The 21212-nt window shown below is 41.9% G+C and overlaps 1 protein-coding gene across 2 annotated transcripts in view; it reads right to left on the bottom strand.

The window, feature by feature from the left end:
* LOC106965065 (PDZ domain-containing RING finger protein 4-like) overlaps positions 1-19900 on the bottom strand; it is a 67060-nt gene extending 47160 nt beyond the window's left edge. For both annotated transcript variants that reach the window (XR_001428544.1, XM_015060957.1), the window contains exon 1: positions 19452-19900. Coding sequence is in view for 1 of the 2 variants with exons in the window: in XM_015060957.1 (XP_014916443.1) it covers positions 19452-19520 (69 nt within the window). In the remaining variant the exon portion in view is untranslated. The remainder of the gene's footprint in view (positions 1-19451) is intronic.
* Between the last annotated feature and the right edge of the window lie 1312 nt (positions 19901-21212).

The raw sequence follows: 21212 nt of genomic DNA, 5'->3' as shown, positions 1-21212 counted from the left end.
AGGGACGAGCGCGATGATTTACAACCGATACGCGGCGAGATCTCTGATTAATGACACCCGCCATAACCCCGAGTTACTCCAGAAGAGAGAATGAAAATGTGCTGATGAACATCAACTGGTGGAGGCTGCTCCAAAACTGCACTTATTAGCTGGCACTTCGGAAATGTACGTTACAAGGAGCAGTCGAAGTGAATCCGCTGACTGTGTGAACAGAGAGGGGAATGTGGAAATAATATGCACGAGTGGAGGGTGGGCGGCTGGGGGGGTTCACACTGTCACGGGAACCATAAGCAGGGCACATATGTGATGACTGGGCTGTATGTTTGGTTCCTCCTGCTCTCTGAGGCTCTGTGTGTGTAAAAAAAAAAAAAAAGAAAAAAAAAAAGCGATTCTTCATGCTTTTGATCATTCATTTACTCTAATTTCTGAGATGAGGAGGAGACGGCTGCAGCGCCCCGCTGTGTTACGCACTCTCCAGTTCAATCCGAGGCAGATTTATTGTCCGACTTGTAATGAATGCCGCAGCACACAGATTCCATTTTGCTTCACAAGGCTTTATTACTGCAATCGGAAGGCCGGGATTAAAGTTTTAATCTGCCGTTAAGTGCCGTCGCAGACGCGGAGGGGTTCCAGTAAGGCACCTACCCGAAGCCCACACCTGGCCTGCGCCGACAGCTGCAGAGCCGTCATCTGTCCTGATGCACAGGCAGGAACTCGAGTGCAATGTAGAGGGAGGGTAATGAAGCATGTAGAATAAAGTGAACACTGAAAGAATATCAGAAGGGACAGCATGAGGTCCAAACGAGAGTGATAAACAATTGCCACTTTTCCACAATAGTTGCTTATTGCAGCATAATTTGCTCTGCTTCTCTGCTTGGGTTTTCATTTCTCCGCGCCCGACTTCACAAGATCCTATCAGGAATCCGTTGAAAATTTTAAAGGCAGTTCACATTATAGCAAAGCTGCAGCATCTGTTGTCAGCATCACTTAGTGCGTTTGTGTTCGCCCATGGAAAAAGCAGGTCTGCCCAAGGTACACGTTGAATTATTAATATATTTGGAAAGTGTGCTTTCTAAGCTTTACAACGATTTTTAAACGATGGAAAGCTGAAACTACATTCAACAACTGCATCATGGCACAGCTCAGACTGAGGAGTTCTCTCCTCTGGTTTCTGGTAAATGATCGTCTCACTGTTTTGAGACCTTCTGGCGTTAAGTTTGTCTAAATGCCAAAGGTCATTAAGACAAACTATTAAGAGTTAGGGTTGTTCTAAACTCTCTTGAGCTAGAAAATCCTTGTTTATCTTTTGTTCATTAAGAAAAAACCCCCATAAAAACAGTGGTGGTACAGTTGGCAGCACTGTTGCCTTGTAGCAAGAAGGTCCTGGGTTTAAATCCCACAGGAAGGAGCTTTTTGCCTGTAGTTTGCATGTTCTCTATTGTGCATGAATGGCTTCTCTCTGGGTACTCCAGCTTCCTCCTACAGTCAAAATGACATGACTGCTGGGTCGACTGGTCATCCGTAGGTAGGAGTGTGTAAAACAGCTCAATTCTGGTGAGAGTTGAGCACAACAAAGATCAAAATTATCCAGCAAAAGGGGAGAAGATGCGTTAAAGTCTAAAAGGACACTAGAGTGAACAGTATTTTAATCATACTATAAAGCCGCTGGTACACCAGATACTCTCCACTGAGGGACAATAAAGGGTATTTCTACTCCATACTCTTCACAAATATTAGGTAATCTACATAAACATGGTGAAGTAAACTAGGAAAATGTTGGGGGGTTTTTTCCCCCCCTTCTTTTTTTGTCAGACTGGCTGTTGTTCTCTTTCCAGACAGGACAACTTCACTAAAGGACCGGCAGCAGAAATAAAACCTTTTACAGAAATTCACAAAAACGTAGCTTTTGTCTTTCATGGAACAGATTGGGATTTCCTGATGCAAAGTTAAGAAAAAAAAAAAAAAGAATATCAACAGTTATAGATTTCATCCAAAAAAACTACACCTGGTTTACTTGGATCATATATTCCCGTCCACAGGTCAGTGCAAAACAGTTTATTTTCACACCTTTAAAGTAATACTCACTTTCCTACATTTCCTAGTTAAACGTTGTTTCACAATCGTTATGATGCTTTTACAAGATAAAGCACTTTGAACTGCTTTGTTGCTGAAATGTGCTCTACAAATAAACGTGAATTTAACTGAGTTGCAGAGACAACAGGCATGAAAGCATAAACTCTCTCCTCACAATATTACAACCTAAATTAATTCTATATTATTTAATCAAACCATTACCCTACTTGAACCCAGCTTTTAATGACTGCAGCTCTAATGCACATGCTTGATAATTGGATCTTATGAAATGTGACAGATCATATTCCCTCATAAAACTAATTCTGAGCGACATCCTGCTGGCAGGTTTTAGCTATTGGCAGATAATGAAATAAGGACTTTAAATCGCCTGTGGTCAAAATGGGTAAAGGGCGTCTCCAAATTAATACAGCCTTGGTCAAACTAGTCCCATGGCTGATGGATGCATTTCAAATCTGCAAAAGTCAAAACACAAATACTCCAAAAAAAAAAAAACGATAGACGCAAAAAGGCAAAGGGATTAAACAACCACTTCTCCACAAAACGTCTCTGCTATCATAAACTCTCCCCCTTCAAAATGTGGCTTTATACCATCAAAGGTACCCTGCGACTACTTTGGGAAAGTCGAAGTGCAAGGGCACAACAATCTGCCACAAATTAATTTCTAAGAAGGAATGAGACTTTCACTGACATCCCCCTTTAAGTTTGTTTTTCTTGCCTTAAAAAGTAATTCCAACATCAGACATATTGCTAAGGGAGTTAAGCACCAGTTACATTACACCAAAAGTCCGTTTGTTCCTGCTTTTAGAACAGTATGCGGCGTCGGGCGAGCCACTAGTTTCGTTTGTACAGTGGCTGCAGCTTGGCAAAGACGCACAACTCCATGTGGAGCCAATGTAACACTAGAATGAGACCAAATGGCTCTCTCCATTGGAAAGCTGTGAGAAGGAAGCAAGAGGGGATTGGTGGAGGGCATCTGCTCAACATTTACCTAGCTATTTATAATTAGATAAGAGCAACTGCTCGGCAGCAAAGCGTCTGTTCTGCTGTGATTTAAAAAAAAAAAAAAAGTTTTAAGATTCGGAGACGAGAAGGTGAAAGTCTGAAGACGTTTAAAGATGCCAGCAAAATTCGAACCTCGAAGTAAATAAACACGAAGCGTGTACTGAATATTAAGTCTTCTGGCAGAGAGGAAGTTGGTTATGAAAAATGCTAATTGGGTCCCACACAGCAGTGGGGCCAGCCTGTTAAAACCTGTTCACATCTGTCACTGCCGGGTTTCCATTCTAAATCTGCTTTGCACATTAAAACACACACAAACATCAGCTCAAACTGAGCAAATACAGCAGCGTCGTTCTCGCCACAGAAATGTGACGTTAGTGTTAATGTAATTATCACACAAAATTTACTTTTAAGCTAAGACAATACAGCAATGTTGTCGTGCATCCCAGTCATCTTTGTGGTAGTTGTTTAAATAATCTATGCCAGTAATTAGGTAGTAAAAAAAAAAAATTATCTGGTTGACGAAGCACTAAGTTTTAAGTTTATGCACAGACATGAGTTTTTATTGGTCAGTTGTAGGTATCAAGGTGTAGAAAGATTAAAACTTATGATTTCAAATCTACAAAAATTATCCATCAAATCGTTCCTGCTGTCTGAGGTTCAAAGTTATCTTAATGAGAAACTGACTGCAGGTTTCTCCTGTTATACGGAGCCTATAATTCATCCATCCATTTTCTTTACACCCTTGTCCCTAGTGGGTTGGGAGGGTTGCTGGTGCCCATCTCCAGCTAACGTTCCAGGTGAGAGGCGGGATCACCCTGGACAGGTCGCCAGTCTGTCGCAGGGCAACATAGAGACACACAACCATGCACACACACACTCACACCTAGGGGCAATTTGGAGAGGCCAATTAACCTGACATGTTTTTGGACTGTGGGAGGAAACTGGAGTACCCAGAGAAAACCCACGCATGCACAGGGAGAACATGCAAACTCCATGCAGAAAGACCGGGGCCGGGAATCGAACCCAGAACCTTCTTGCTGCAAGGCAACAGCTCTACCAACTGCTGCACAGCCTATAATTCAGTTACCTTTAATTTAAATCTCTTGTAAATATCAGCCATTTCTTTTGTGGAAATGTAAAATCTGGTAAAAGCTTGGAGCGACAGCAGTCACTCAAAATTTAAATTTACAATTATAAGATTTGAATCAAGAATAATTTCATTCATTATTGAGAATGGTGTAAACACATATTTAAAAAGTAATCTTGTAGTAAAATGTTTTCATTTTTTTAGAGCTACTGTCCAATTCACTATGAGAATATTCCTGGTTGAATTAAAAGAAAAATAAACTAAACCACCAATCGATATGAAAGTAAATTTGCTTTAATCTTTAGGAAAAGCTACGGTGTGAGGGAGATGTGTGGCTCAGTGCCAGAGCAAGTCTGCCTTCGGAAAAGGCTGCAGTTGTAGATGCAGTGGTCCCAAAAACACCACATACTGCTGCACACTGTTGGTCAGCTGGCAGAAAGAAGTTGTTGTTTGTTTTCTCATTCTTACAGGAAAGCCCAGAACTTTTTCCAAACCTTTAGGTCTGGAATAGTTCTAGTAAAAAACAAAACAAAAAACAAAAACAAAAACAGAAATGGTGATGGTGTGGAAACAAAACAAATGCTAAAAATCACTTATTCTACAGTAGCACTGTTTTAAAACTAAAGTTAACGTCAAACGTGACTACAACATAGGAACATACAAGGTATTGGAGCAACAAACTTGCATAAATTATACTGGTTTGTTCTGATTCTAGTCGCAAAGACAAGAGAGAAAAAGCAGGAATAAAATTCGGCACAAATATTCAGCTACATTGACACAAAGTTCCCCGCCACAGTTGCAGGCCTTCTCCTAGGAAAACCATTTTCTGAAATTGGAGTTCCTATAAATCGCAGATTCACCTGGGGCCATTAGAGAGGATATGTGTGGGGGGGAGTAAAGGTGCAGACTTGTCAAACATAACACGGAGAGGAAACCGAACTTCCTCAACTGTAGAGCTGCCAGATTCATTTTTTGTGCATGAGAGCATAGATTTTTTTCTGAGCAGTCATGATAGTTTCCGACTCCGTCTTGAGATTTCCTCTCTCCCTAGGCTAATTCAGTGCTGAGCCAGAAACCTCTGTTACAGCAGTAAAAAGGCACTAACCTGATCACACAACTTAAAAAAAAAACACACACATGCGTAACTTCCTAATTCATTTCAAGCCCCGAATGAATAACACTCCTCAGGTAAAGAGAAGTCGTCTGTCCTCTGCTATTGATTCATTCACAAACAGCCTATAATGATCTCAGTGTCTAAAAACAGACAATCCTTCATTGATTACAAGTAAGCTACTCCCTCGGGCTCCTTCAGCTTTAAGCCCAGCCTTTGAGGAAAACCACGAAAATCTAATTCATCTTGTTAAACAGCTCTTACCATCAAACGGAGGCAATTTCATGTCGGTGAAGGTAAAGCAGTTCTCAAATCAAGCTGTGGGATTTCACTGCGGTCTTCCATATACCTGAGCATGTCTGCTCGATGACAGCAGTCACTCCAAGTTTACATTTGACAAGCGGTGTGGAGAAACTGACATGGACCACTGACACTGAGTTAGCGATGTGCCGGTGACACTAATGGACCGGCGCTCGGTGCCCTCTCTGACATTTTACTGTCTGAAGCCAATCCGTCCTGAACTGGGTCTCTGGTGCATGAACCTCAACCCGGAGGACGACCAAATGAACGAGTTAAATTGGAAAAACAATCATAAAAATTGTCAGTGTGCTGTGGTGGCGTAGGGGTTAAGCACAACCCACATATGGAGGCCTTAGTCCTCGACGCGGCTGTCGCAGGTTCGATTCCCGACCTTGGCTACCTTTGGTGCATGTCTTCCCCCTTCTCTCATTACCCACCTTCCTGTCAAATAAAGGGCACTAGAACCAAAAAAAATTGTGAAAATCTACATGTTTTTATGAATCATAGAACGTATATTTGTAGATGCATTGATGCAGTTCTTCACAATGAGTCATGTTGGAGGAGTAAAATGTCCCTTTTCCTGCACTTTCACACAGGTTTCCATTTCTAGGTAAAAATTTAAAATTCAAGGTTTCAATGTCCAAATTAACATTTATTTGTCTCTACATAAACTAACTTCATTAAGTGACTCAGATCAAAACTTCAGTGTTTTTGTGTTGTGTTTTTGTAACTAGACAAAACCCTGCAGGTGCAGCAAAAGTCTCAAATCACTAGCGAGAAGTTTTAGCACACGTTAAGGAAGCGTGTTTCCTATAAGTAAGTTAAACTGCACACTTTCACCTTCATCTTACCTGTTGAGCATTAATGGGTATAAAATGAGTTAAAATTATGGTAAAGTTATTTGAACTGTTATTTTATTTAAGCTGATATTTTGTTGATATGAGAGTAAATTTGTATCTGCAGCTTCATTGATGGATGTGTAAGTGTACATACAGACACACACACACATATATGTATATGTGTGTTAATGAGTGAATAAGAATTTGTATGTAAACTTATGGATGTGACTGGATAAGCCACTGCTTCTTCCCATTTTATTTTTGAACGCCTGTTTTGGTTTACAGATTATTTACACCATTTTTTTTTCTCGTGTTTTTATTTTGTTGAAATCTCAAATGTTCAGAACAAAATAAATAATGAAAGAAAGAAAGTTGGTTATTCCACAAGTCACAAAAGCAGTGAAATTACTTTATCAAACTCTAAAAAAAGCTATTTTGAATTCTGCCATCTCATTATTTGCTGAACCTATAAGGAAGCGGCTACTATTCAAGTTTTAAAGCTCCTAACTGCAGGCGGAAAATCTAGAAATTATACTTAAGAAAAAGGTATTTAATGAAAATGTGTCAAAACCCAGTATTACTTAATACTTCATTTGTCAGCTGTGCCTTTCAGAGCAAATAAACCGTGATTCCTACATAATCCGCCTTTCTTTCTCTGTGCTTGAAGACGAGGCTCCCTGTCTGGGAAAATCTCCCATCACGCTGGTCTCATCTGAGAGCTCAGATGCTGGAACATGCCTTCGTTAATCCGAGATTTGTCTTTCAGTTCTGCTTTTCTTCACCTCCACACCCCAGAACATCACCTGATTAGCAATTAAGCTAACTGAGAAATCAAACTAACCGTCACTCACTCCGAGGTAAAAACGGAGTTGTGGCAGCATTGAGGGGGTTTTTATGATTTGCTCCTTTCTGATCATCCATACTAATCTGCATGAAGTTATCAGAACCCATAAGTGCAACACGCCGCTACCGTTCTCAAACAGAACCAGTCTCTTCCTGTTAGCTAAAGCATCATGTTAGAAGTCTCTCCTCAATTTCTAAGCATTGTGGGATACTCCTTTTCCTTAAACCTCTGAAATGATGCTCCAACCTGAAACCTCGTAACCTCTTTTAATTCTGTCTTCCTTTAGTGCATCAGGGTGTGATTTAATAAATCTGTCTTCGGTTTCTTTCTCACCATTCCTTGTAATTTGTAGTAGTATTAAATACAAGGCCACCACCATGTGCACGACCTGAAAGGAAACCATTTTGGCAGGTGACGAATGTTGTTGGCACACGTCTCCAAATGACCTGCCCGTTGCAAGCATTGCAAACATATGGCACCATTCTTAGAATACATCTAAAAGCCGTGAGCATGTGTTGCCCCCGCGAAATCCTAGGATTACAAAGGTGAGGTCAAAACACCTACAGCGTCGAATGACTCCATCCCTGAGTGCAACATTATGTTTCTGCACGAGAACGAAACAAAATATAGGGCACTGCGCTCGGCAGCTCCCCCCCCCCCTCTGCCAGTCTGCCTCATGGTGTTGAGACTCTGAGGAAGCAAGGCGGCGTGCGAGAAGATCTGGACTGTGTAGGAGGTGCCGGGTTGACTGCAGCCCTGCGAGGGAGAAAACACGGTCACCGTTCCAAGATTCCAAAGATTGCATCTTCTTCTGACTGTGAACTTCTGTGAGAAGCTGTTTCACAACAATGTGTTGTGCTGGTAAAAAAAAAAAAGAAAAAGAAAAAAATGTTTATTCTCTGAAATTCTTATATTTATGCATGTGATCGTTATATTAGAGAGGATTTCTTTGTATCTTTTCGCAATAATAAGCTCTCTTTTTCATCGATTACTCTCAAAAAATCTTTTGCTGCCGTTACTTTGATAATACGACTGGATTTTTAAATCAATCTAGCAATCTATTTCAGTTCAGTTAAATTACATTTACGCCACAGTGTCAGCTAAAGCTCACCCTACATTGATGCTGCATTGATCTTTCGTTGTTTTTTTTTCCTTAAAGCATCGGTGAGGCTTTCCAAATGCAGCTCATTAAAACTGAAAGCTTTTTATCTGCGACAGTGTGTCAGTGGACGTAATAATAAAGCTTCAGGATGGCGCAACACTGTCGACCCCCAAACGCAATTTAAGTCTGGACATGTAACCCCAAGATTAAAAATTAAAAAAGATTAAAATAGATTTTAGATTTTCTATACATAAAATAATAGAGAAGGGGATTGTTTTTTTTGTTTTTTTATTGTTGACTGCTGGGATGTTAATACCGGCTGGAACTGAATCCTCATGTTTCGGGTTCTTTAAATGCATTCCAAGAGCTTCTTATCACTTTCCTCCCCAGAGCCCGGCCATGTGAGCCTCGGAGCAGGGAGGTGTGAGAGTTGGGTGCCCTTCCCATCAAACGGCTGTCAGGCTGGGCTTATCATGGGAGTTGCGAGGGGATGCCTGCTGACCTGTGGAGTGACACCCAGCATGGCTGCCTCCTCCCGGGCGGGGAAGTGGGCTTTTTGTCACTATGACACCCCTGATGCCCTTCACTCCCCCCTCCAACACGCGTGCGCTGAATGATTATCCGACGGGTGCCAGCAGACGCCATCCCCTCACACGACGGCCGTCTACAGTCATCTCACATCTTCTGACTCTCAGTATTCTGGAAGAGGTATAAAAACAAAAATATATGCGTAGGGAGAGGGGGGAGTCAAGGAAGCAGGCAACCAAAGTAAAAACAGTGCAGTAAGTGAAAGTTTGTGCCATTCAGAGCTTTGTTACATTTATTTTATTTTTTTTTAAATCACCCTTATGCCATTCCATTTCTTCAAATGTCACCTGAGATGTTGCAGCTGATACTCATGATTGGGGATTTTGGCAGGAGGGCGACTAGTCTGGACAGTTTGTCTACTGTAGATTACAGATAAGAGAAATGATGTGTACACTGTCAGGCTACATCTCATTTGGCAGTAAAAAAGAAAAAAAAAAAGAGGGGTTCAAATCGCATGAGCATTTCGATGACGAGCTGAAATCACAGCGCCATGTAGTGGCGCTGCATGCCAACTGCAACGGATACAAGGCGACTTGGTGGTCTCTTCTAAAACGGTGACGCGGTACCCCCTAAATGTGGAGGTTTTCACTAATCAACATCTGGAAACGAGTTACTTTCCAAAGTGAAGATTAGTTTAGTGTTGCCATGTAAAGCAAACGAAGCTAAACCTCGGTCAAGACTGAGTTTTAAAGCCTGCCGCGTGGACACGCCTATTGTCCTGCCCACCTTTGTCATGACAAGAACTGAGCTACTTCACTCCCCCAACCATTTGTCTGGAGGATCAGTGTATAAAATCAAAACATGATAATGACATACAATATCATTTCTCGTCGAGAAGAACTTTTTACGCCGACACCCTTAAACAGAGGCAGCATCTCGAATCAAAAATTATGAATAAGCTTCGAGTAAAATGTTACAGTTTGGAGTAGCTGGGCAACATCCACCTATCAGTGTGGAATAAGTTAGGGAGAAAGTAAAGATTGCTGCTAGTTTTCATCAAGATTTGGAAAATAACAGATTGATTAGTAAATTAAATCTTGTTTTAGTTATGCCTACATTGCGTCTGTCCATCAAAACGTGCTGCACTTCAACAACGATCAACTCACCTGCTTTCAGGATGGGAAAAAAAAAATAGTCAACAGGATGACAACAGAAGGGTGTAAGGCTGACAAAGGACCAGCTGTGATGAGCCCAGACTGACCGTTTCCAGGCTATTTTCTCAGTCACCGCTGCCTGCACCTCAGAGAGTTCAGCTCATTGTCACAATAAAAACAAGCCTGCAGCAGCTGCTACATCCTGACATCTGTTCGCTGGACACAGGCCTGAACGATCGAAGTGGCTACTAGATTTTACTAGAAGAATGGCTCAGCTGTAGCGGTTAATGAACAGCAACTAAAGTTTTCCTTTTGGCATTTTGCTTATATACCTCTGTTAGTCATTTCAACCTTGAGATTTACTCAAACATGAACGTGTTCAACTCAAAGATTGAACAGGAAAGTCTTTTTACGACCAACAGAAAGCGAGACGGATTTCAGTCTCGGCTGGGAATGCCATTGGTTTTCGATTACGCAGCAATAGGCTACTTGCTGCTCTCAGTTTTCAGACTCGTGTGTGTTCAGCTGGAGTGAACGCACAGCAGTGGGTTATACAAGTTAGTGGTACGTCACCAGCACAGCTCCGGAGGATTTCAGATGCCGACAGCAGCATCCGTGTAGAGGCTTAAATCCCAATTATCGTAAATGAGAGATATAAAGTCGGGCCTGTGTATTGAAACAAACACATGCAGAGACTTGTGCGCACACATGCAAATATTTCACTGTGAAACGGTTTTGCATACAATAACAGATTTCTAAATTGTGACTTTAGCAAAAGGAAACCTCAAGACTTATTTCTCCTTCTCAGCTGCACTTCGTTATTGGACCTTTGCTTCCATCCTACCACACAATGCTCCCTAATTGGGAAAAGGCAGGAAACTGCATACATGTGAATTTGCTAGAATTAATGAGGACTCTTCTGTCTGCTTAAACACAGATAATCAGCTAAGTGGCACCCTGGATGCAGATGTGGAGCTCCCCGTGTGTAACCCACAGCTCTTTGTTTTCTCCTCTGTTTGTAGTGAGAAGTAGAAACTGTCAGGCCTGTTCACACTCTGCAGATGATAAACACACACACACACACACACACACACACACACAAGTTGAGACCATCATTTAGCAATCCAAAGTTTTGAGCAGAAACAATTGCACACACACACACACACACATACTTAATCTGGCATATATGTAAACCAACACTGTGCACACGAACACATCCAATCATGTTTGCACATATTTAACCGCACTGTGCAGAAAAGAGGGGGAAAAAAGCTACTTTGAAATGCATAATTTCATGTTCCAAGTTATCAAGTCATGGATGACAATAATAATAATAATAATAATAATAGAAACAGGGGAGGGAAATTATGCCTCTTTTGTCCTTTTGCCTTCTCTCTCAGAAACATTCACACAAAGAACAACGGGTGGAAAGAATTTATTTATTTGATTTCTTCCGAGCCAGAGTCACGTCCAGAGTCCTCTCCCTTTGGCTTTCATTCATTAAAGTGACTTTTTTGGGGGGGTCCTTTAGGGGGGTTCAGGCATGTATTTCATTCTGATTTATTTTCTGATGCTCTCACAGTCTGATTGAAGTCGACAGCCTCTGATCTTGGTGAGAATTAAAGAGCAAAAACCGCTCTAAGAAGAAGAGCATTACCCACCAAGGACACTCTCATGTCATCTGCATCTACCCAAAACTGAGCCAGGGTCCATTTACACCTGTCCACCTGCTCGTTAACAAAATGGCAGCTCAGGTAATTGATAACTGGGTGGATTTGTTAGAATCAGAATTTGGGCGGAGGGGACCTCGAGTGTGGCAGGATTGTTGGTGTCAAAGGCAACAGAAAACCATCTCTGAAGACATAATGCATCAGACCTGGTAGAGTGTGGATGACAGCTACAGTGAACAGCACCTGGTGCCACTTTGATCAGCTCGGAACAGGAATGTGGCACAAAAACTGGACGATAATGGACTGGAAAAACACTGTCTGGTCTGATGAGGGTTTGACACAAGCTGGTCAAACCCACAACACAACTCCTTCGATCTGGATCGCTCTGTATTTGACCCAGACCCATGTGAATAAATCAACCCACATTGTTTTCTTTTTGTTTTTTTAGAGTGCATCAGGAACTCATTTCTTGTTTTCGCAACGTGTAGATTGCAGTCTTGTGGAAACGCCACTGAATAATAAGCAACCAGAAGCAGCTATCTGACACCTGACAGTGAGGCAGAGGCAACGCATTCCCTGATAAACAGCTTTACTTCCCTTAAGAAAATTGGGTTTTGCTTTGCCTGTGTGGCTCCGTGTAGGGAACAACTTTGAGGAAAGAAGAAGGTAAAAAACAAAAAAGTAAAGTAAGCTCAGACAGGAGGGTAAAACTGATCGTCAAAACCCCCGTTTGTGCTGGGTTGGAGAGCAGTAAGAAAACAACAAGGAGGTCTGGAGGCTTGATATGAGGCTGAAAAGGGCAGCTCGGTTCTTATTGAGATAAGAAACGCACGGAAAAGAGAAAGGTCAGTACATCAGCTCCCTCTTAAATCCCTTCTGCTCCTTCGTAGTGAGATATACCAGTCAGTGATAAAAGCCATTGACTTTATGACGGCTTGTGGCACATGTGGCTTTGTCTGCATCTGTGGGGCCAAATCACGTGACCTGGACTTTAATTACCTTTTTAATCTCCTCCTCTTCGTCGTCTCTCCCTGTACAACAATGCGTTGGGAAAAAAAACAACAATAAAATGAGGCATTCAAATCTGATCAACCAAAATGTGACTGAGTGCATGATTCACAGAATATTTGACTAGAAAATCTCCAATTACCAAGTCAGTGTGAGGCAATAGGCATGCAACAGTGCATGGGAAATAGCATTACATGCTAAAAAGAAAAAAAAAATAAATAAAAAGCTTTGTTGCTAGGAGGTAAATAACGCTACATTGCGAGCTGCCAAAGCACAAGAAGAACATCTCAGCTTATTCAGACATAAATTTTAGCCTCTGGGAAACCTGACACAGACAGCGGCAGCGACGGCCGACAACCATTTGTGCTTAAAATCAAACAATGGTGCAGAAAGAGCAGAATAAGCACAGGGATGTGGTGGGAACACGGCTGACTTAAAAGTGTAAGTATTCCATTACCAAGACATAAAAATGATTAGTGTACCTGTATCTGTCCATCTCCTTGGACCTTTTCATTGTTTTGAAATTGGAAAAGTGGTGCCGAAATTATATCTGAGGCTAATCTTTGCGGGGTGGACAGGAGATCAATCAAACGGCACCTTTTCTCCCTTTCTCTCACTAACCCCTTCCCGCTCTCCGCTGCCATCAATTTTAATGGTTGAGGGGCATCGTTCAAAAGAAAGAAATAATGGGACAAGAAGATGGATGAGAACATTTGCAACCAACTGTCTGGAGATATTGCTGAAGATGTTGTATGGAGGGGAGGCATGAGTGCAATGTTCAACAGCCTTAACCTACCGTCAAAGCCATCAAAGGAGAATGGCATACGAGTGGGTCATAGAAACAACCGGAGATGTAGCGAGAAATGGACTGTAAATTATCAGATTTTCAAATTGATTGGCCTTGACTGATGACTGGTCAAAGAAAACTCAAAAATATATATATATATATATTTTTTTTTTTTTCCCCCCAATCAGTGAATGCTCCTCCTTTAAGAGAGAGAACTTAAAGTTTGTAACAGGAAGGTGGAACGGAATAATCCAAAGCAGATCCGTTTCGTCTCTGTGAGCTTTGAAACTGAACAGGCTGGATTTGGAAATGCTGGCAGCATTTTGGAAACTTCACACAAATGAATCCGTCTCAGTAAAGCTAGCATTCCTAAAAGCTAACAGCATGCTAAATGCAATTTAGCATGTGGAAACCCCATTTTACAGTGATTGCTCCTTTATACATATAAAATAGACATACAAATAATTAAAGTTTTAGTAAAGCCAGTTTTAGGGTGCTTTCATACCAGGATAGTCCAGTGTAATGAAAAAAACAACAACTTATCTAGCTTAGTTTACTTTTCCCAATGCAGTTTTAAAAGTGGACTAAACAACTGTGACAACCACTGGTTGTTTGCGTAGCATTCCTAAGAAGCTAACCAGTAGCAAAATTTCAAAGCTCTGAGATTAACATAGATGACCATAAATAACACACATAAATTACTGCCTCTCTATGTTTCAGTACCTTACTTTGGCTCACTGGAGAGGCCAGTTGCACTCCTACTGTAAGTGAACTGCATCAGGGTTACCTGAATGTCACCATGCTGTGACGCGATAACACGAGATAATCTGTGCTCTCTGCGAGGCTACACCTGCCTACCAAACTGGAGCATGGTGTTAATGCTCAGACTAACATAACCACAGATGACAATGGATAAACCGTTTTACTGTAACTGTAAGTTGAGCAGCGCATACCCGAGGATGATTGACAATGCCGGGACATAGATCATGACGGTTTTAACAAATATTGGAAAAAAAAACAAAAAAAAAAAACATATTGTATACAAAAGTTACACGCTGCAGCTTCTTATCCTTTCAGGCTCCGTTTTCTTCTACAAATGATCCACTTTTGATTGACGGCTCAAATGCTGCAGCCTCTGTACATGGCGAACCAAGCTTCTTGCTAAGGCTTGCCAAGCGTTTTTCCTTCGAGAGTCTGGTTGTTCTGATAGTTCTTCAACCTTTTGTTTAGTGAACACCCATTACACACATGGTCGGTGGTGCTGCAGAAGCAGCAGCAGCCTCAAGTCAGCTGTGTCCTTCTTAGAACGTCTCCGGTCCACAGGTTTCACATCTGCTGCTAGAGCACAAAACACAGTCTCCTTCCCAATCCTAGGCCACGCTCTGGGGAATTGCCTTTCACCTCAGGGAAGAAAAAAATAAAAATAAAAATAAAAAAAAAAAGAACCCAGATCTGCTTTATTTCATGTCCACCTGCCCGGTCCTGCCAAACCCGTCACACGACTCAACATGGCGTCAATGTACTCCAACACTAAATTACAATTCAGTTGACTCTGAGGACTGTCACAGTTGGAGATTCTTTAACCCTGTTTTCTGGTTTTATATTAAAATATTCACCAAGAATAAGTTTTGGTTTCCAGGAGAGAGATTTGTGCATGGAGTGAGACTGTGTGTGCGTGTGTGTGTGTGCGCATGTGTGTGTGTGTGCGCATGTGTGTGTTGGTGCCTCATTCTCATTCATATGCATCAGCAAGTTATCAGGGACCGCTGTGCCTCATTGAGCCGAGAAGCTGCTTTCCATTTATTTCTCAAATGCAGTGGAAAGTGATTCTTCTTGTGCCTAATAAACTTACCAAACTGGCCCTGCTGCTTTCACAAACTTCCACTAATAAAAAACTAAAAGATTCAGGGGGAAAAGTATAAAACGAGATAATGAAATACGGCACCGTCTGTCCTCTGAAGAGCGAGGTGGGGGAAATTCATTACCCAACAAACATAAAGTGCTGCTGCTTGCTAATGTGACACAGCGGTGGTTCAAATGTCGGGTTCAACAGTCGTGGCGGCTCCCCTGTGACCTTTAACTCTACAGGAAAACTGTAGCAAGAAAGACAATGCAGACTATTAATGCATTTGCATACAACAGAAATCTCACTCTCGCTCTGATCTATGCTAAACTGCCACTCCTCAACATCTGCCATCCTGCTAATTAGGCTCCAAAGAGCCACACTTCACTGAGTTTTAGTGGTTCACAGGAAAAAGCCCGTGGACATTGAAGTCATAGAGTCCTGTTAGAACAGAGAGGAAGCTGTCTGTGGTTTAGTTTTTTGGGTCCTGAGCGGCAGAAACTGCATGTGTTCGGTTGCCTGGAAGGGCAGCGCGATGCAACAATGCATTTTGTGTATGAGATGGTACAGAAAGTACATATTTTTTTTCTCGACTAAAGTAACATTTCAACAAATAACACAGTGTCTTTCCAAGATTGTTTTAAATAAATGTCCAGTCTAGGTTTGACTTTATTGTAGTTTTTATCTACTTCTTTAATGCTCACGATAATAAAACGACAAAAATAAAAAATAAAAACAAAACAAATAAAAAAAAAACTCTCAAATCATTTTTTTTTTTTTTTCAATATTTGCTTTCAAAATAGTCTTTTTACATTTTCGGGTAAATGTCTCAGACCTAAATAACCTTAAAATTAAAAGTTGTTGGTGGAAAAATGCAGAATTAATTTTTCCACCAAAATGCAGCGTGTTCAGTGGAGGTAAACTTCTACTTTGATGAAGGTGTCTTTTTTTCCTTTCTTTAATTTCCATTTTTACAAACTCTTCTTGACGTTCCTTGTAGGTGGATGGATGGCACACAGAGATGGTCAAGAAGAGTTTTCTTACAGTGAGAGTTACAAGCAAAAACTCAACAGGTGTCAAGCTTAAGTGACATATAATATTCTGAGGCCATAATGATGCCGTTTGCCAACTTTATCAGATAATGACGAATGCAAATAGCAACAAGACGGCGCAGTATAATGCAGGCGTTTAGATTGACCAGAAAACATTGTGACTACAAGATCTCGTACCACAGGATCTCTGAAACAAGTGAATGAAAAAAGTTTTTCGTCTCCCTGGCTATAGATGAGACGGAAACTTTCGGAAGATTACCTGGAGTGGAATCCAGCTGGGAACAGCTTGAGCAAAGGTTGAATGTAATGCAATCAATCAAGAGGAGCAATCAGAGGAATCAAACAGAGACAGAACGAGGAAGAGTGCGCCATCAGAAAGACGGACAAGTGTTAATCAGTCGTAGGTGGCAGTGAGAGAAGGGCTGTCACAAGGTTTCTCTTTCTTCTTGATCAGGGAAGAAAGCAGAGTCAATAAATTTTCTTTAAAAAAAAAAAAAAAGTCAGCTCCTTGAGATAGCTCTGCAAGCCAAGCTAGAAACGGTGACCACATTTTCATGCAGAACACCTGCATGAACAGAGAGAACGCAAAGACGCAGAGGGAGAGAGCTGGCTGGTAATAAATCTCAGACAGTTTTTTGGGGTCAGGCCGAGGAAGAGAGTGTCAAAACAGTTTCTACACGTGGAGGGAAGAAGTACTGCTCACACTAAGCTCAAACTAAGCTGCCATGAGACTGGTCAGTCAGAGGCAAAGGCAAACTGCCTTTAGCTCATTTGCATGCATGCATTCGCCAACTTTGCATAATGCCAGTAAAGTGTACGTGTGTGTGTGTGTACATGCGGATGAGTGTCACTGTACCTGTTGAAATGAGGGACAATACCAGAACATATACAGTGAGGGAGAAAGCCAAGCACTCTGGACAGATGATTTGAAAGAAAGAAGCATAAATTGGCAGAGCAGCGAGAACAGCTTCCAATTGTCAAAACAGACATTTCCAGACAAAACCGATGCGGTGACACACTTGCACAGCTGCGCCGCTACACCAGAAGTCTCTGCGCCGAGTCTACCTCTGTATCTTTCTCCGTTTTTTTCTTTTCTTTTTTTTTACCTATTGTTTATAACGTTTTCCTGAACTTGTTGTGTTGTTGCCAAGAATGCACTGCTTGTTTTCTCGTCTCAGAGGACATCCACTGGCATGCGCACAGATGTACAAGTGCAAGGCTGCAAGAGGAGCTGTTTATTTCACAAGATGCACCGTGTTACATCTTCCATTTTTAATCTTCATACCTTCCCCGTGCGGATGATATTTCACTTGTTCCTTCTGCCTGTCTTAATTTCCCATAGACTCTGCATGTTTAATGGCCTGCTATTCCCATCCTTGTCTTTATCCTCCACACTCTATAACCTTCCCTGCCTTGCCTCCCACAGTGGTGATCAAAAAGTAGGTGCTGATGTTGCAGCTCGTGCCTGAACAAGCTCAGTAAAATAGTGGGTGGACAGACGAGCCAGAGAGCTCTCGTCAAGAGTCGACCGTGCCCAAGAGACCGGCCCCGCTATGCAAATACCGATTCGCTCCTCTGAAGCGTGAGCAAAACACGTTGAGACCATCTCTTAACTAGTCAAGCAAAGAAAAGGACAAAAACCCAGAAAAGCATCAAAAAGTCACTATTTTTATGCGGCTTTAGATGGAAAGCAGCAGCTGCAGTCACTACCTACTCACTGCATCGTACCTGACAGGTGTTTTTTTTTTTTTTCTTTTCTTTCTTCCCCCCTCAGTCATTAATGCAGGACAGAATCAACTTGACAATGCGCATGGTAGCGTCTCAAGTTGCACACGAGCTAAAAGGTACGGGCGCCGGTTAAAGCTAACGGGTTTACCTCCCCCGCGTCATCTCACCCCGTCACTTCACAAGGGTAAAGAGAGACGTTTCACGTCTAATTAATGCCCAGGATGGTTGCATAAAACGGCTAATGAGGCTGTGATCACAGCGGCGTGAAGGCAGTCACTACCAGAGGGGAGGGGGATGAGGGCTACTCCACTTGCAAGAGACCCACAGTCTCACAGTTATTAGCCTGTCATAGACAGAGGGCTTGTGGAGACACTGGAGGTGGTGGCATGAATATTTGTTTAGCTACTTGCCGCTGCTTCCGTCAGTGAAACGGCACCCTCTGCATCCTTGGTATTGGATACTGAACAAGTAAAAAAGGGAGGGAATGGATTTGTTTTCGTACGAGATCATTTTTGTCTGTCAAGATTGAAGGGTTTTGTGTTTGACCAGGTGGCCTTTATGTGACTGTGTATTTTAGGATAAGAGGGAACACATCATAGACAATTTCCATCATGGGAAATGAAGCAGAGGTGGTAGATGAGCATAAATAGATGGACAGCAGACTGGAGAAGCAACAGCGAACAAACGGGGATAGAGCAGACTGCACTGCTTCTCCTCGACGAAGTCAGGATCCTTCGGTGTTTGTAGGACTCTGCCACAAACATTTTGAAGAAACTTTAATCACAAAATGTACTACAACATCAAATTCTGAGTTGAATTTAATTTAACTGGTTTTCAAAGAAACCAAAAAAAGAAAGTCTGTTAGGAGTGAGAAATATCTTTGGAAAAGACATGCTATCTCACTGTATCATGAACAATCTCTAAGACAAATCCATCAACCCAAAATAGTAGCACCCAGCTACCAACACTATTCTGTAAAAAAAAAAAAAAAAGTTGCTCTCTCAGCACAGCTCATCTGGCAGGATGAATGGGCTGCACACTACAGCTGCTCTCTAAGCAACTACTCATTACTCAAAACACACTCTGCTGTTGAGTAAGAACCACATCTCCATTATACCACATCACTTTCATTTTCTACATTAATCCCTCTTCCCAATCTTTACCTGCATTTTTTTTTATTTATTTACCTGAAACACCAACACCAGGGCTGCAGAGCAGAAGTGCTCTCGTCTCAGCATGCACCAGGAATTACATAAACCCACATGCAGAATCAATGCCAGGGTCTGCCATGCCAGCACTCACCTGTGCAATCTCGTACAGCAGCTTGTAGTGTTCCTCTCGCTTCTGTAAAGTGCACAGATTGCAGCCCATTATAGTCGTCGTGGAAACGCCAGGCGCCCAAATCTCCCCGAGTAGCGGTGGCACGGACACAGGGGGGTCACCATCCACACCGGAGCGCCGGTTCTCATCAGTCACCCCTCAGCAAGCACATCTTCGCGGCATCCCATTCACAGGCTCGCACACTCCAGAGCCAGCGGCAGCTCAGAGCGGCAGAGAGCTCCGGCTGAGTCCAACAGGAGAGGGGCTCAGATGTGGCGAGCGTCACCGCGCGGCTTTCAGCGGACGGCACAGGTAGCAGCAGCTACGTCTGCTCGTTCTCCTCGTTTCACCCTCAGACTCAGACGATCGCACACCGGAGTTGTGACTCCTGTTCACGCAGACACTCCCCCCATGTTTCTCCCCCCACCCCTCCTTCTTTTTCCCCTCTCAGTCTCGGCGCACATTACCACATTGACACAAGGTTATGAATATTGAAGGAGACCGCTGGGATATTCATGAGGAAGGTGGGCGCAGGGGAGGAGTCTGCGAGAGGAGGAGGTGCTTAGAGGAGCGCAGCTTCATTAATACCGAGGCACAGTGACACAATAAGCTCCTTTGTGTGAGAAGCACAGATACTACTGATTGCACTGAGGCAGCGTGCTCTGGCAGCAAGGCTCCTACTAAAGTTTGTTACAAATAAAAAATAAATAAATAAATACTTATGTTGAAAAAAGTTAGCTTGTTCAACATGCAGATCGACTGGGCGACATGGCTTAAAAATAAAATTCCCTTTTTTTTTTTTATACAAAATCCAATTTCAGATTTTTTTTCCCCCTGACATTTGTTCCCTAAAAAGTTAGAAATGACTAGCTTTTATTTCAATCATTCCTCCTGTGAGTTTACTTGACAAAGTCAATGGAAATCAATAGAAGCTCTAAAACATGCTTGTCAAATAAGATGAGAGGCTCTTTGGTGGGCTGACATCTCTCTGGACTATGGAAACCCAAGTAGTGCCTTGGAGAAAAAAAAAATCACAATTTTCTAAAAAATAATTTAAAATCAATCTATCCAGGAATGACATCATACATCTAAATAGGTATATCATTGCTAAATACATTGATATTTCAAAAAGAAAGGACTAATAATCACATTTTCAACTCAAAGATGAGTTTACATGGTGAGGGTTTATAAGGTGATTTGTCAAAGGAAGAGAGGAAAGCCTCAAAGAAGCATTTTGGAAACCTATCAGACCAGCACTATAGCCAAAAATTAAGAAGTTCTCTGTGACAAGCCCGGTCTACATGTTGCTCATCATAGTAGCAAAAGACTCCTTCTGACTAGAATAAGAATTCAGCAAACTAAAGATAAGGCAGCATTCAACTAAGTTGTAATTTTATACCTAATTGAATTAAGTAGTCACAATTTTGATCAGCATTGTTTCTATATTGTACACATTTGCCAACAGTTTTTTTTTTCCTGAGTCATTTTCCAGCAGAATGTTTTGTTTTATTGAGCACTGCAGCGTTTGTAAAACATAGCTGCAATGAGAGCAGCCAGACTCTGGTAGTTACTCTATTTCTCTCAGAAAAAACTAAATTGCACTTGAGTGATACAGCTGTCAATATTGTATATGTAAAAAGGCATTATTTCTCGCACTATGTCTACTGTCATGACAACATGATGTAAAAAGTACAAAAAAAAACCTATCCAATTTTCTCAGACATGCTCAGAAAACATTGAACT

This window comes from Poecilia latipinna, unplaced genomic scaffold, assembly GCF_001443285.1.
Source record: "Poecilia latipinna isolate Pla-1442-1.1 unplaced genomic scaffold, P_latipinna-1.0 Scaffold1758, whole genome shotgun sequence".
NCBI lineage: Eukaryota > Metazoa > Chordata > Actinopteri > Cyprinodontiformes > Poeciliidae > Poecilia > Poecilia latipinna.
The sequence above is the reverse complement of the archived record's forward strand: the minus strand, read 5'-3'. Positions and strand labels throughout refer to the sequence as shown.